The sequence below is a fragment of the Grus americana genome, chromosome 20, assembly GCF_028858705.1.
Source record: "Grus americana isolate bGruAme1 chromosome 20, bGruAme1.mat, whole genome shotgun sequence".
NCBI lineage: Eukaryota > Metazoa > Chordata > Aves > Gruiformes > Gruidae > Grus > Grus americana.
Window position 1 is genome coordinate 758,331 of NC_072871.1, and position 17,106 is coordinate 775,436.

At 46.5% G+C, this 17,106-nt stretch overlaps 1 protein-coding gene across 36 annotated transcripts in view; it reads right to left on the reverse strand.

Moving 5' to 3' along the window:
• EXD3 (exonuclease 3'-5' domain containing 3) overlaps positions 1 to 17,106 on the reverse strand; it is a 295,827-nt gene that overhangs the window by 222,345 nt on the left and 56,376 nt on the right. For 31 of the 36 annotated variants that reach the window (XR_008579990.1, XR_008579989.1, XM_054848355.1 and 28 more), the window contains one exon: positions 5,909 to 6,023. Coding sequence is in view for 32 of the 36 variants with exons in the window: in XM_054848355.1 (XP_054704330.1) it covers positions 5,909 to 5,945 (37 nt within the window). In the remaining 4 variants the exon portion in view is untranslated. Of the gene's footprint in view, positions 1 to 5,908; positions 6,024 to 15,237; positions 15,432 to 17,106 lie in introns of all 36 variants that reach the window. The other 5 variants (XM_054848343.1, XM_054848340.1, XM_054848344.1 and 2 more) reach the window with 2 other exon arrangements.

Here is a 17,106-nt window from a genome sequence, read left to right on the forward strand (position 1 = left end):
CTCCCTGGAGGCTCTGCTGCTGAAAAACATCACCAAGCTCAAGTAAAAGGTCAGTAGTTAGGATTGCATCTCTTGTTTTCTTCAGTTTTCCTCCTCCGTCAAAGGCAGTTAAACATTCTTTGCACACCCCCCTCCCTCCTTCTGAGAAATGCAGGAAGGAAGTGCTTGCAAAATAGTTTAATTTAAAAGAACGCACAATCACACACACAGCAAACACTGTGTTAGACTCAGAGCAGGACATTGCTATTGCCTCATGGTTCCCACTGAAACACAAGCGAATCCCTGCAGTGGCAGAGTCGTTCCTCCTTCCCTGCACACAAACGGAGGCTCTGTTTTTACTCCCAAACCCTTTTGTTTAGGGGCAGACACCTTGGGTGAGAAGACCTGCGGCTATGTGCTGCAGGCAATCCCCTCTGCTCCTGCAGAGCGCACACCACCCCGCAGGTTCTTGTCAAGCTGGAGAAGAGGACATCTGCCTCGTGAGCCAGGGCTGTGGGGAAAGGAAGGGAAAGAAGGATGCAGAAGCCCGTGGATCTCCCAAGGTGCTGAGTGGTAACAGGCACCAAGAGGCTGTAACGCGGTCCTGGGTTGTAGGACACAGTTTCACCTCCAGTCTTTCTCATGACTACTGCATGTTGGATTTTGCAGTATGTTTTTCCTCCAATGCTTGTTACCTGGACCTTGCTGGAGTTCATGAAGGTTGGTTGGGACTGCTGGATTCAGCCTGACCCTTGTCTTCACTAGATTCGTGTGGGTGGAAACAGCTCTTACACTCCATCCCTTTTTGCAAAGAGGAATGTGGACACCAGCAGGCAATTCATGGAAAACTTTGTTGTTATCGATCAGTTTATGGCGTCTGCCCACACGTCCAATCTAAACATTAATTCTTGTCAGTCACAGAATGTTTTTGTGTCCCTGGCAAACAGCATTTACTATCACAAACCTAATTCTTTGACTTTTCAGAGACTCTGGCAGTCCCGAGGACCTGCCTTCCCTTGAGCCATGAACCATGACAGCCACTAGCACATGTCAGGAGGGGTTCGCAAGTCCCTGCCTGCTTTCACTTCTTTGAGAATTGCCAGTCCTCCTAGCCACAGTCTCTTGAAGTAAACACCTCCGCCGCTCGCAGCTTCTCCCAGCACAGCAGCACTTTTGCTCGGTGGTTTCAGCAAATCTGATCATGTTACAGCCGTCCCGCGTTCCTTACATTGCTCGGCTAGCATGTGGTGGATTGATTTCAAGTTGGCACTCTCCTACTTAAAAGGGACACCGTCCACAAATCACAGTCCCATCTCTTTTTTTTTTTTTTTTAACCCCTTGCTGTCACAGTGCATAATTAGATTAATAAAATAAATAAGAGATCAGCACATGTAGGAACTGAGCAGAATTGCACCCGCTGCCCGTTAGAGTGATGTCTTCTTCCTCCAAACAGGACGGCCAGGACAAGCAAAGACACAATAAATTATTTTCTAGAAGGAAATTAAGAAACTTTGCATGCTGTTAATGTGAGCACTTTCCCATGTACAGTCAAGCAGCTTCGCAAAGGGGAAGATTAATACTTTCACAAAACAGGGAAATGAGACTGCCAAATGCCACAAACTGTCTGGGGACTTCGGGTCTACGGCAGGACCTGAAACTAGGTTGCTGAGTTCTGGGGTTTTTTCTTCTAAAGTTGCTACTTCAATTGACAGCATCTACTTTAGCCCTGGCCAGTGGGGAAACCTGACTTTTCCTAGTTCTAGGCCATTGCCCTGATGGGTAAGTTTTTTGGGTTTGGTTTTTTTTTTTTTTCATAAACATACAGCTGTTACTGCTGGTTACGATCCTTCCCACTCCCTGTAACTTCCACCTTCTTTTCTTTTTCAGTTGGTGCTATTCATGTGAATTTCTCGCAGATTTAAAAATAATTGTTTGCATTTCAGAAATGCCTTCAGATATAAATGAGGACTCCATAACACTGCATTCAGTAAAGGTCTGAAATAAGAAATAATTTCTGTCCCACAGAGTATTGTAAAGGCATTTAAGGAGCTTACTCCCCACCCCATGCCTGTTGCAAGCCCAGACAAAGGACAATAAAAATGTGAAACAGAGGAGAAGGAATGAAATCACTACGGAAAGGCACATCTGGCTGGGCAGACGGGGTGCTCCTGCAGGTAGCCAGCGCAGAGCTGGGGATTTTTTTGCTTATCAAGACTGTTAAGAGTTACACACTTGCTTTTACATGATAAAAAAAGTATAAAAAGCATAAACCGCACTGAAAGATGTGATACAAATAAAACCACCACATGGTCAGTATGCACATGGGGTCGGAGTGGCCAGATTTCAGTAGTACGCCGTTTGCTTCTGGAAAGTCTTCACCAATGACTTCCACAACTCCAGTCCAAAAACTTTATCATTAAAACAGCATACTCTTTCTTTAATTCTAGAGCTTACACTCATATTCAAGTTTCATCCCAACTTTGCCAAAACAAAGCTTTAATAAATACTATTTTGACCCTGAGTACACTGGGCTTGCTGCAAAGATAGTCACGCTGCAGAGATTACTGACAGTAGCCTTTTCCAGAGAGAAAAATCAGAGGAGAGGCTGAAGGAATCCCGTAGTGTCAGTTAATTCAGGAAAAACATAACCCCACAAAATATTATTTTCTTACACTATGAGCAATTGCTGAAATTTCAGGGTGACTTTTAAATTTACCATTAAGCTGGACTCTGACTTGAATTTTACCCCAAACCCTCCACTGACCCAAACAGAGAGGACTTGGAGATGTTTTAACTCCACACTAATGTACAAGCCGGCGAGCTTAGCTGAACCCGAGGTGTGGGCTCAAGCACGGAGTGCAATTCAACACGGGCAGCATCGATTGGAAACAAGGAGGGCAGGCGTCATTGCTGCGCTGGTTGATCCTCTTTCCATCCTTCTCCTTCCTTCTGTAAACCAGTCCTCTTGCTGTTGGACACAACCTACTAGGAGGTATCTCAGGCCAAAGAACAACAGGATGGCTTCCAAAATGCCTACCGGAAAATGCGGAGTGAGAACACAGTAATGCAGACAGGGCTCTATCTGTGTGGATGCTCACACTCAGAAAGACTAAGCTGGGTGCTCAGTCTTACACACAAAGCATTCAGACTGGATGGATAAGGAAAATTAAGCCTCGAATATTGAAAAGTTGTTTCTCTGTCAAGTTAGACTCTTGATATTGTCATACCCAGTTGTACAAGAGGATTATACAGTGATCTTGAGATGTGTTTCAGTGATTGCTCATCATCTCTTAACAGCCGATCTTTGCAGGCTTTTGCTGTCGGAACCAAAATGAAAGTTGGCAATAATACTAAAGCCATACTGAAAAAAATAAATCCCAATAACTGTTTTAAGGAGTGGTTAAAAACAGGTTACAGAGTAGACATGTCTGAAAATATTATCTAAATATTGTAATGCAGCTTTTAGAAAAAAACAGTAATACAAAAGATCACAGTTCAGTTCTGAGCCTTTTCTTGGAGAGAGGCACAGAATCACATTCAGCCAAGGTGATTCATTTAAAGGTGAGGCCTCCACCTTATTTATTTCCTCCTTCTTCAAGGCATCAGGGATAGCGTTTGCCTCATCACTGCCCTACCCTGAAGACCTGACAGGAACCTCTGGCTCCGCTGTGCCAGACAACAGTCGCTTTCTTCACCACCCTGGGGTGCCCTGGACCAGAGAGCATCCCTGGTCATTCCTTGGCTCAAGGCTCCACAACCTGTCCGGGCAGTAGCTTCTTTATTAAACATCAGCCCTCTTCCTTCTTTTTCCCTTTTTTTCCCTTTGTTAAGCTGCTGCTTCTAAAGGGGAAATTTGATTATTGAAGTACTTGATTATAAAGGGAAGGGAAGAACATCCTCAGTGACCTGCTGTCAGACACAGCCTATGGATCAAACTGGCTTGTGCACGAATCCCAGCGGTTTGCGCTCACGCTGCTCCAAAGTGTTGATGCGAGACGTGTGTTTTTCCCGTTGCGCTGCCGTGATTGTTTGGCCGGGCTGGGTGATGGATGGTGGAGAAGGTTGTGTCTGGAAATGTGCTCCGAAGTCGACAGGAAGCTGAGGGGCCTTTGCCAGCACTTCCTTCCTGTATACACGGGGAGGACAGAATGGGAAAAACCTTGGCTGTCTCTTACCCTGAGAAAAGTGCTACCCTTCCAGCTGGATTACAGTAAAAATATTTTAATCTTTCACACGATTATAATATCCTTCCTCTCTAACTATAGCTACAGTGGCAGCAAAGCTCAGATAATGAAAGGAACCGACAATGTAAAACTAACTCGGTGGCTACAGAGGGCTGGGGCTGGAAGCCAAGCAAATGGAGGTCCAACTTTGATGATCCTATCTTCAGTCAAGATATAAATCATCAGTGGATCAGACCTGTTTAACCCAGTATCTTGAGTCCAAGAGTAACCAGTACTAAGCACTTCAACAGAAGGTGTAAAATCCACACAGGTAGTACACTGGAAATGTGTCCCTCTTGACAGCTTCATTCCTGTGCCTGTTTAGAGTGGATCTAAACTCAAAGCATAACATTTATTACCCCTACAAAAAATAATGCGGCAACGAGCAATCTAGGAACATTCTGACCATGCGATCCACACATTTCTCATGAGCACCCAGGATGGTTTGTGTTATGGAGACTTTCCTTGAATGTCTTTTTCCAAAGACCCAGCTTCTAGGTCCTTTTGTGGATGATTCATGAATCTGCATGACATCCTGATGTGTAATCCTCATCTGTTCGCCGTAATAAAAACACATGTGGAATATTAAAGAATAGATATTCCATGTTACCACAGGAATTTTCTGAAAATTTTCCATTCTTGAACTCCCAGATTCAAACCCGTAGACAACAGCAAGATCTTTAGCATAAGCAGGTGTTGAGAACTCCAGACTCATCGACCTGCTCTGCCCACGGCCGTGTGGACTGTGACAGCAAGAGCATGGCACAAGAGTGCTGGCTGTGAGGACCACTTTCTTGCTTTCCCAGCAAGAGGGTACCCTAGCAATCCCCTCTGGCAGATACTGTCCGGATGAGTTTGCCCGAGCGAGTCTGAAAAAGGGAGGAAGAAACGCCCAGGACTCTTGACAGCAAAAGAAAAATCCCCAAACCTGTGAGCTCTCATAACAGCCTCTACTTCTGAAAAAGGAATCAGGCAAAAAGACCTCACCCATTAACAAAGAGTGGGGAACAATGGAAACTGTCAAAAAATAGCCCTCACGTCAGAACTAAGAATGCCCCGTTAGACATCCAAAAACAGAGAGCTGAGCGAGCGCCTGGGAGGCTGTCGGGCACTGCTCCTGCCTTACGTGCCTCCCAGCCCTTCTCTGCCAGAAGCACCAGCTGATGCTGGATTCCAATAACCAAAGATGGGGATGGAAGAGGAGAGGAAATTTATGGCAGGACTGAGGCAGAATAAGCAACAAATTCCTGTACGTTCGATCTCTCCGGCAAGGACCCTAACACTGAGACTTTGTGGGACATACATGAAAATGGCATGTGTGTGTATCTTCCCTGGGTCTTGCTTTATAGGGTAAAGCAATTACAAAAGCAACTAATGAGAAAATTAAACTATGGATAAAATCTGAATGAGTTGCATAACACACGGTAATAAAAATCATGTTCTTCTGAATTGGTGAGAAGTTATAAAAACAGTTGTTACAAAAAGTTTCAACCTGGAATATAATTCTAAGAACACCCATATCTGGATGTGGACCAGAAAACCTCAAAGATCCAGTAACCTTCATGGCACATAATTTAGCATTGAATTCACAGGTTTTGCTCCATTTCTGACTCAGCATTCTCCTCCAATAGGAAAATAAATGGAAAGCAAATATGCAGAATGAACAGGAGCAGATAGGCAAACACCTGGACAAGCAGAAAACTCACCAGTGGGCTGGTCACTGGAGTCGCTGTCCTGATTCATCCTCCCAAACGTGGCACCAAATCAGGATGCTGAGCTTAGCGGTCCACAGCACAGATTTGGTAGCCCAAGCTCTCGCTTCTGAAAAGAAAAAATGTAGAGTTACTATCAAAGCGTAGGAACTTCACCTTGTGTGACAAAAGAAATATCTTGCGTGTGGTCTGTTGCCTTTGGATCTAAGCAAGATAGTGGTGAAACTCTGTGCATATACAGCTTAGCGTAGAAGTCATAGTAGATTGCCTGAAGATCCGAGAACTAAATGGTGAATCGGTGAATTAAGTCAACCAAGAAACACTGAAAAGTGGCATCTGAAATCTCATGCAAGTTAAAACAACGTGTAGTTAAAAGAACATCTGGATTCCTGGAATAGGTCAAGATGAGCTTTCGGATTTCAATTACACAAACAGGAGTCTCTAACACTGTTTACGTGATTAACCAAACAAAAACCCAGACGTATCTAACTTCCAAACTGGACAAACAGTCCACGTGAAAGTATGTTTTTGCCGTAGCTAAACAGCTCCTCCTCTTTGTTTGCTTGCCCTTCCACTCATCACATCTTGACTGTGGTAGAGTTGGGAACAGAACCCATGTCTCCCAAATCCCAATCCAGTGCCTCAACCACCACATCCTTCCTGCTGAATCACATTGCAGAATTGTTTATCAGGAAGGAAGTTCCCTCTCGAGAGTACTCGCTCCGAGTGCACTGGTGGAACACAAATGCTTAGAAAAATACAAATGGACCAGCAATAACAAGTGATTTAAGTCACTGTACAACAGGCTAGAGGTATACATCAGTATATTGTTTTTTGTTGTTAGCAGCAGTGTAAGTAAGGCATCATCGAGCAGGACATTACACAGAACATGTGGTGCGTCCGGATGTCCTCACAGTAATAGCCTCCTGCTCTTCAACAGATGATATGTAACTCTGAAAACATCTATGCCACATTTAGCATTACGTGTATGTCACTCAGAGCGGGACTCCAAAGGTTTATATTCTTACCAGGCACCGTGAAGGTCACCTTTGGTAGCATCTCACGCCAAGCTGCCAAGTGCAAGCAGCTGTAGCATGGGATCTAGTGGGTCAGAATTAACCTCAACATGCTGTACTAGCAAAGGACCTTCATTTTCTTTAAGGTCTTTAGCAAAAGGGAAAAACAAAACCAAAAAAAACCCCAAAACAAACCAAACAACAAGGCGGGGGGGGGGGGAGATACCAAAAGCAGAACAAATATTTTTTAACCTAAATGCAGTTTACCCCACTAGTCTCCTAGAAAACAAAAAGGGTTGTAATTCATCTGTGATCTGTTTGAGCACACAAACCCACTGAAATGGCAAGTTCATGGCCCAGGGCTCTGAAGAATTTGGCTCTGCTCAGCAGTTGGGCAAAGGAGAAGAATTTCCCCACTTGCAAGCAATGGCTTTCCAGGTTGCGTCCCACGAGAGCCCACCACAGTAACCGACACAAACACACGCTTGGGCAGATTCCCAGAACTCTGACAAGATTTCTTTTACACTCCCTTTTCAAATGCCATTGTATAGAAATTCCAGCAGGGCTGACTCTTGAGGGGCAGGGAACCAAACCCTCAGTCAGACCGTCCTGGGGTCACGTTCACAGATCTAGAGCAGCTTTTAACGGGCAGGTCCGATAGGACCGGCTGCCTCCAGCGACCCGCCTCAAGAGCAGACCCAAGGGTGGTGTGCTCAGCCCGGTGCTCAGGGCTGCTGTGGGACAGCTAAGGGATAGATCCGTCCCACAGGCTCTGCTGGACACGCCAGCCCCACAGGAAGGGCAGTCTTCTCCCCAGAGGAGCCTGGTCTGAGGGCAGCCAGCCCACCACGCACTCACGTGAACACCTGTAAGCTTCTGTTCCCCATGACCATCTCCTCTCTTTGCTCATTAAGCTTCAAGACTGATCCCCGCTGATCCTCAGTCATGCCAGAAGCACCTCTCAGAGCAAACGCAGGGAGTATCGGCACTGCTCTGGAGACACAAAGTCACTCCAAGGGCACTTTGTGCTGGATCCATTCAGGGATCTTGTGCGGGATCCATGCAGACGCTTGCATCTCACCTGACCACCCGGGCTCCCCTTCTGATCGGTGGAGATAGAGGCATCTCTAGGGAGCTCACCCACCCAAAGAAGACATCTCTGGAGTAAACCGTTTCACCCTGGTCGCTGTCTACAGACTCTCAGTGGCCACCTCAGTGAAGGCATCTATGTCCAAGCAGCTGAATCCCACCCTCTACCACTGCTTTACCCCAGAGCTGAGCGCATTGGCTCTGCTCACCCACAGCACATGGAGAAACACAGCAGAAAGTGTCAGCAAAGCACTGGTATAAAACAAAATCAAATGCCACTGCTTTGAAGTTTGGTATTTTGAACCTATCGCCTACTCATTCTTTCTGTGTTTCTTTAATTGCATACAGTTTTTGTATTTATCTTAATATATCTACACAGATACAAGAGTCAGACAGAGCCAGACTCTTCTCAGCAGTGCCCAGTGGCAGGACAGAGGCAATGGGCATGAACTGAAATACAGGAAATGATGTTTAAATGTCAGGAAAAAAAGCTTTTTCTTTTTTTTTTTTTTTTTTTTTTACAGTAAAAGTGATCAAACACTGGAACGGGCTGTCCAGAGAGGTTGTAGAGTTTCCACCCTGACTGGACACAGCCCTGAGCAACATGCTCTGACCCTGGGGTTGGAGTGGGTGATCCCCAGATGTCTTCTCCAACCTCAACTGTTCTGTGATTCCGTTGTATTTCTAGTCGTGTGAATTAAAAGACTCCTTCTCCTTACATTTGGGATGTATGCAGTTGAAGAGAGCCAAACCTTCCTACACAGGGGTAATGCCTGAGATTTCCAGGAAACCACCACGCTATCCCAGTCTGTTCCCCATCCTTCACCCCACCAGGAATCACTGCTTGCTGCAGAATACCTGCCTCAGTTTTGTCCTGCACTGCTTTGTAGTTTCTCACGTCACTGGCATCAGACACATCCAATAATTTACTAAAGTGAAAGTTTCTTGCCAGAAGACACTTTAAGCCACTACTTCCATTCTTTTGAATGGTAAAAAAAGGTCACCATTTCTCCTCAAGGCTTCTTTCAACCTTGACAGTATCTAAAAGCTCTCAAGCTTTACTTTTTGACATCATACAAGAGTAATTTAGGAATTAATACTAACTGTAATTCAATTGTTCTTCACTAAAAAGGCTATTCTCTCATTCCTTGCCTGCTATTTTTGCAGTCAGGATCAAGCTTGTGTTTTTCCCTATTAGGTCAGCCCCACTTAGACCTAAGTCAAGTGTGTCCAGAGGCAGAACGTAACTCCCCATCTCCATCCCTGCAGGATGTCGTGATCAGTTTACAGCGGTGCACAACAGCACATTAGGAGGCAGTTGCTGTTACGGATGTCTTCTGCTTGGTTCAAAGCATTCCCCACACAGAAACCCAGCACGAAACAGCTAAGAAAAAGGCTTCTGCAAAGAGCTGCCAAACTGCTTCTCCAGGGACTTATGATTTTTCTCCAGAGCAGGTGTGGACTCTGCTGAGCTCTTGATTTGGGGACTGGTGCCATACAGGATTTTTTTGCTTCGTATTTAAGCAAAATGAGCTAATGATTCAATATTATTCAAGATTCAATCAAACCCATAGCAGAAGCTTTTGCCAATTCAGCAGTGTCAGAGCAGAGTAGGTGACATTTTATAATGGCAAAAGAGCCACTGAAGATACAGTGGCTTAAGCATAGCTTAATTTATATGAGTACTAATGGAAATTACACAAGTAATTGGACTTCACTGCTGATATAAATTGTTACCAAACAATTGTGTCAGCCACTGCAGCAAGCCAGCCTTCCACAACTGGAGTTTCCAACAGTTCCAGAGGAGCAACTCGTGCTCTGCCCCTGCAGAACAATGCAGGGCTGGATTCAAAAACCTTCCCCAGTCTTCCCGAATAACACATGTGGTCTGAAGCAAAAAGGATGAATGTCTGGTGGGTGCCTGACATCCCCTGCCTGCAGTTCCTAACCGTCATAGAATCAAAGAATGGTTTGGGTTGGAAGGGACCTCACAGCCCATCCAGTCCCACCCCTGCCATGGGCAGGGACACCCTCCACTAGCCCAGCTTGCCCAAAGCCCCATCCAACCTGGCCTTCAACACTGCCAGGGAGCCAGGGGCAGCCACAGCTTCTCTGGGCACCCTGTGCCAGGGCCTCACCACCCTCACAGGGAAGGATTTCTGCCTCACATCTCATCTCCATCTCCCTTCAGCTTCAGGTCATTCCCCTTGGCCTGTCACTCCCTGCCCTTGTCACCAGTCCCTCTCCAGCTTTCCTGGAGCCCCTTTAGGGACTGGAAGGGGCTCTAAGGTCTCCCCGCAGCCTTCTCTTCTCCGGGCAGAACAACCCCAACTCTCTCAGCCTGTCTCCATAGCAGAGGTGCTCCAGCCCTCGGATCATCTCCGTGGCCTCCTCTGGACTCGCTCCAACAGCTCCATGTCCTTCTTGTGCTGGGGACCCCCGAGCTGGACGCAGTACTGCAGGGGGGTCTCACCAGAATGGAGCAGAGGGGCAGAATCCCCTCCCTTGACCTGCTGGTCACGCTGCTGGGGATGCAGCCCAGGACACGGTTGGCTTCCTGCGCTGCCGGTGCACATTGCTGGATCGTGTTGAGCTTCTCGTCCCGCAGCACCCCCAAGTCCTTCTCCTCAGGGCTGCTCTCAATACATTCTCCAATCCATTCTCCTGTTCCCAAGGTGAAGGGATGTTCAGGGGGATGGGGAGGCTTTTTCACCTGACTTTCAACGTAGCTGAGGGTCCTGCTTCCTCAGCAACAGCTGAGACCACAGCCACCCCAGACAGGGAACGGGAGGCCACCGGCTTCCTTTTGAGCGATTTCAGTTCAAGCTGGAGCAAGCAAGAGGCTCCTCAGCTTCGGAGTCACGAAGAATAAAGCAGTAAATCTCTCTCTGAAAGTTTGTTAACCCTCTGTGGTGTCAAGTCTTGTGCCGTCATCTCAAGCCCTGCCGTAGCTGGTGCTTTCCTGAAAGCCCGGCAGCTGGGTGAAGAGACTGCGTGAAAATCTTATCTCTCCTCAGAAAATGTCACCAAAACAAAAAAGCAGGTTTCTATTCCGCTTGGTTATGGAAAAAGATTTGAAAATGTGAAGTGAGAGTAACTTAAAGCTTTAAAAACAAGAAGGCAAATACTAGGAAGCAATGTTTATTTGTAGTCTTCTCCATACTGTGATTTTGCAACCTGCCTTTTGTTGCTTTATTGTTATGTACAGGCACACGCAGCAAAAGATATCCAGCATTACAGATCCCTCTGCATGAAAAAAATGAGTTAGGAGTATGGGTGAAGGAGCTGTAACCCTAGAAGTCCTAACAAAAGCATTATGTGAAGACCATGGGTGTCTTTTCATTGACTTTTACAGACTTTGGATCCTGTACGTAAATCCAACTGAGCAGCCCTGGGGTCAGATTGGGCTTTTAGGCTCAAATCCAACATTTCATTCTTCAGAACGCACTAGCTAAACTACACCACCCAAAATCTCTGCTCCGCTCTTGAGTTACGGCATCCCAGACTTCAGTATGTCACATATTACCTACATACCGAGCCTATTTACAAGCAATCTCAGTACCCGATGTTATTTCAAAGTGGGGAAAAAGTGACGAAGAGGCCTGTAGCCTCTTCATACCACAGGCTGAAATGCAAATAGCAGTTCCACCTATTTATACAGTCTTTCCTTTATCACATAACATCGGGAACATCGGCATGGCAGAAGCCAACGCTCGAGTGCGTTACTGGGAACAGGCCAGGACAAGACCCTGCCGCTAATGGCCGCCTTTGGTATCAATTCATTTTATTTGTGTTCACTCTAAGGAGAGATCCCTCTTTCTCCGCTTTGGTTTAATGGAATTTTTATTAAATTATTATTGAATTTTGATCGCTTATGGGAGTCATTTAATCATTTCATACCATTATTATCATAAGATTCATCAGAACCGCTGAAGGCTCCAAACAGAGCAAATACAGCAGAAACCAGCAGAGCTACGCAGTTCTAGCGTATGTCCTCCGCCTCGTTAGTTCTCACATTAAAACTAGAAAGCAGCTGACAAAATAGCAACAGATGTCTATCAAAGTCCGTTAGATTATCCAGGCTATCCCCCTCAGCATGGGGAAACCAACCAGCTTGACAAGAATGTATTGTTAATGGAAGTTCCTGTCCAAGTTCCTAAAATCAATAAGCCAATCGTTGTGACACCAAGGACATAAATAAAACCAGAACCTGTGGAGAAAGCCCTGTACACCAGAGAACATGTCTTCCTGCACGCATGCCGAGTGTCTAGCACATCATCGGCATCAACAGGATACCAAGAATAAAACAATTGTCGTATGCAGGTACCAACCATGTGGAGCAATATTTCAAACCAAGAAGTTCACGCCTGGCATTTTGGAACCTCCAGCTGTCTGTGCAGATCACAGCCCAGCCGCTCATTTCAGTATGGTTTACTCCTGACAGTAGAGTTGACCCTCCATTATAAAAGCAGCAACTTCAAACGTCTGGGTCACCACTTCCCTTCCAGCCAGGATAAACAGTTTACCAGCAGCATCTGACTGAAGTTAATGCAGTGACACACCACTTTGTTCAATTTGCAGCGGCAGAGCAAGGAGGGGGATGCCAGAGGGTGGGCAGGGAGAATCTAACAGGACTTCTTGCAGTGAAGTGAGTCCTCCTTTCCAAAGGAGGGAAAAAAAGAAGAAGAAAAAAAAAAAAATCACAGCATGGACTTCAGTTTCTGAAAGCCCAGGAAGATCTTTAAATGTGGTGATTCAGTGATTTCTGCCCCGAATCTCTCCCGTTGGAGGGACACCGTGACTCCCAAGGTGTGTGTGAGTCAGAGGAAAGGGCACACACACAGCGTATTTGCCCATCGGGGCAGCTGGTAAGAATAACTTTTGCCTTTTCTTCTTGTAGATCTGAAGAGTCACAGATAGGCAGAATGAAATAAATACCCTACGTGATTCCTAAGTATCCCTGCAACCTCCAGAGTTACTTGGGAGACACTTTGCTCTCTGCCTTCCTGGAAGCTAACTGCAAGAAAAGGCTCATTGCACCAAGATTAAAAAAAGCCCGGCAGCCACCGCCTCTGCCACCACACTGCCGGCTCTGAGCATCCTCTGCCAGGCTCCCTGAACCACATCTCTCACCACCTGCACACCTCCACTCTCATCGAGAGGCTCCTGCAGACCCGCAGCACACAGATCCAAACTCGCCTACACATCCAAGCATGGGACTACAGCTGCTGATCGCTGCCTTTTCTTATTTCCCCCCACCTTCTTGAAGTACGTGTAAAGTCCTGTTCTGCCAGTAACACGGATGGGGACCACTGCGCAGGCCAAGCTCTCCCGGCTCATCCTGCTGCTCTTACACACCAAGAGCCTTCAGTCTCTGGGGAAACTCACCCTGGCAACAACCCACGCAACTAAAGTCACCGCTGAAACTCAGGACAAGGCTGTGAGGGTGCTTCTCGGCGTCCAAGGTGATTCTCTCACTGCGCTCCAGCCCCAAGAAAGGATGCTGGCTCCAGAACACGGTGTTGTGGTTCACACCTGCTTTTCCCTTTGGCTGCTGAAAGAGCCGGAGTTCGTTCGCTGGTCTCTGGCACCCTCTGCTGACAAACCCCCACTGACCTGTCCCAGCCCTGCAAGCCCATCCAGTGCCCAGGGCACCCGCAGAAGGTGCAGGCTGGAAGGGCCATGCCCTGCCAACGTAATCCACATCTCCTTTTCTAGATGAACATTTCATAGTTTAAAATTTCTTCTCTCTTATTTGTTTGGCCAGATATTCCCGAAAAATTATCCTTATCACAGATGCCCCTTCTCCTCCTTGGTGTGCGCCAGTAACTGAGCACTCCATGTAAAGGAAGGCACCCTACACTCCTATCTCTGCTGGTACCCACACCCCCTTGTATTTCTCGCCCCCCAGCACCTTGCAGGCAGCATCTATCCTCTCCCTTCCTCCCGAAAAGTTATGTACCAGGGAGGTGACCTAAACTCCGACACCAATTTGGAGAATGAAAAGGGCAATAAACCAGCACGGTGTTCTGGCTCAGGTATGAGCCAGGGATACCTGAGGGCATCGTCCCTGGAAGGGAACTGTCTGGTCCCTCCCAGTCCCACACTTTTGATCACGATTCCCTCAGCAGTCTCCACACCACACACATCACGGCATCTGCAGCATCGCGACCCCTCCACGTCCCTGAGCTGGGCAGCAGGAGCAGCGGGCAGAGGATGAGCAGCGGGCAGAGGATGAGCAGCGGCAGCAGCGCGTGGGAGCCCGAGCTGTGCCCTGCGGGGGACTCTGTGCCACCCCCCTCCACCAGCACGACCTGGCCCCGATGAAGGAAAGGGAGGACGTGATGACACACACCATTGTCATGTACCCAGCACCAGTCCTGCAGGGTGCCCAACACATGGTGTCTCACACAGAGGTGGAACGCGATCAGTGACACCCAAACTCTCTGCATGCAGCAGACACCAGAAGTGAAGGGGTTTGCTTAACTGAATGACCAGCGCGACATCCTGACCCTGCTGTGTCGGCCTGAAGATTCCTGCAGAACAATGAACACCGAGAACAGAGAATATTCTGTGTAAAGGCAACAGCGAAACAGAAACCTAATATTCTGAGATGTGTTAACTTTAGAGATTGATTTTCAGCCTTGTTACCATCTGAATTTTGCTGCTTCTTGTTTTTTCCTTATTTGTGTGAAGGAAAGGCCAGAAGAACAAGCCACACGACAGTTAGCATACGCTGGGTAACCCAAAAGACAGCTTGCAGACTGAACGGACACTTACACCGGCACTTTCTAAATGCTATTTCAAACACATGCGGGTTGTACTTAACCTACCACAGGATCTCCTCTTTGGTAGAAAGAACCCCAAAGGATCATTCCACCTCCATACCAGCATATTAAAAAACCCCTAAGGAAGCTTTGGAAATATGCAATGCAGAATTTCAACTAAAATCAAAGTATAAAAAAAGTTCTCAGCAAATAGAAAAACTGGTCAGGGTGAGGACATTTTACAAATTTAATTCCAATTTGTTGGCCACTCCTGAAAACCACTATAATATAAAAAAACTTCGAAAAACTTTAAAAAGCCAGGGGACTCAATAATCAAGATGGTTGTAATAGTAACATGTGAATCCTTCTTACTAGGAGATACAGTGTAGTCACATTAAATGCTGACAATTCAGTATCTCTTGAGCTCACTCTCGAATTAAATAAACCTTACTTTGCTTTCTGTTTTCCAGTCCTAGAAGAGCCTCGTGCTAATTCTGTGAGCACACCACCACTGAGCACTCCATACGTGACTTCACCACTTCTGAGAACAGAGCCAGGGCCGGTTCATTCTGACTTCTTCAGGCACTCTGTCTGCTTCCCAGCACTTTGATTTCCAGTTCCGGCACCACTGTGGAGCGATGAACCCTGTGTTATTAACATCTGATCAGCCTCTGTGACTGAGAGGGGTTGAACGTTTTCTACTGGATTGCTGAGGAAGCTTTAGCATCTTGCATCTTTTTCTTTTTTTTCCTTTTTTATTTTAAATGCATTAAGCATCCTCCAGAGTCTGACACTTCTAAAAGCCTTTGACGGACAGGCCCTGGCAAAGGCAGCCCTGGCAGCCGGAGACACCGCTCTCGCCAGCTGTTTGTCCCACCTTGCTCTGCCAGGAGACAGCACAGCTGGACAGAGTCTGCAAGCCCCATGTCCCAGTTCTCAGTTTTGGCACGTTAATGTGAACGGCGAGCGAAAGTATTTGTGCAAAACCGCTGGGCTCCGAGCTAGAGAAACTGAGATACAAGGACACGTTCCTTCTGCAGCACTAATAAATGGTGGGGGACAGTCATCTCTGAAATTACTGCAGCTGTTTGGCCAGCAGACATGAGTCAGAGCGCACACGGATCATCAACGCGTGCAGGAACATGATCTGAACTCTTACCTCCGGCCGAATACTTCTCTTTGGGGGTTGCTCCTAAGGGATCCCTGAGAGAGGCTTTTCAGCCACATCACCACTACAAAGGTTTGGAAGTGCCATTATGTTGGTGAAAGTGCAGTAAAAACAATCACTTCCCCACTGACAGATGCGCATGCAAACTCCCAGCCAAAACAGATACAACTGTAAGAATCGTGGCATTTACAGGGGGAGGGAGGAAAGTTTGTCTTTGACAAAACCACATTTTTATTTTTTTTTAAGAGTTGAAGCTTTCCTTCTCCTAAAGGAATAGCTTGAATAGCTCTAGCTAAAGACACAACACAAAACACATACGCCTTTACAGGATGGATGAGTAATTTCGGCAAACCAGTAAATTTTCTCCATCTTGACCTGCTTCCCTTGCTAATCTCCATTTCTGTTCACCCAAAGGAGCTTAAAACTCTGCTGTGTTGATTTCGCCTTGATTACTTTCACTCCAAACCATGTCTAAATGCTACTAGAATCAAAGTAGAATAATCCAAGGATTTCCTCTCAAATCAACACTTCCTCTGTTCTCCCTGGTGTTAGCAAATCCCTCAGATCCCAACTGTCTGCAGCTCCTCATCTCCCATCCTGGACCGGAGTCATACCAGGCTGCCCACACCGGAGCAGAACCAGCAGCTCTGCAGCTTCCATGGGTTTCAGGCAATGCTCAAGTTTATGTGCCGACTCTTTTTCTGTCTCCCAAAGGCACTGCTATTACACCTTGTCAGCATTTTCAGAATTCAGGAGTCCCACGAGCTATTGGCATTTTAATTTCCAGGTTATCTTATCAGGCTTGACCTGGATTTTCTCACCTGAGATCTGATACGCCTTGTCAACAACAAGAAACTACCTGTTTCAGTAAGTTTTGCCTCTTATTTCTGATTGTCTTTTACCCATTATCAGTACCTATGGGTTCTCCCATCTCCTTCAGGGAATATCCTCTTTGTTAAATGCTGTGACAGAGGGCAGCAAGGAGGGATGACATGGAGGATGGAGGAATCAGAGATCAACTGCCAACATCTGTAATGACTGAAAAGCTGGAGGAGATGCTGGCATTGCTGTGGCTGAAGATCCTGACAACTATTGGAAATGTAAATTAAAGGCTTGAGACTTTGACCAGTAGATCTCTTTATAATACAAGAT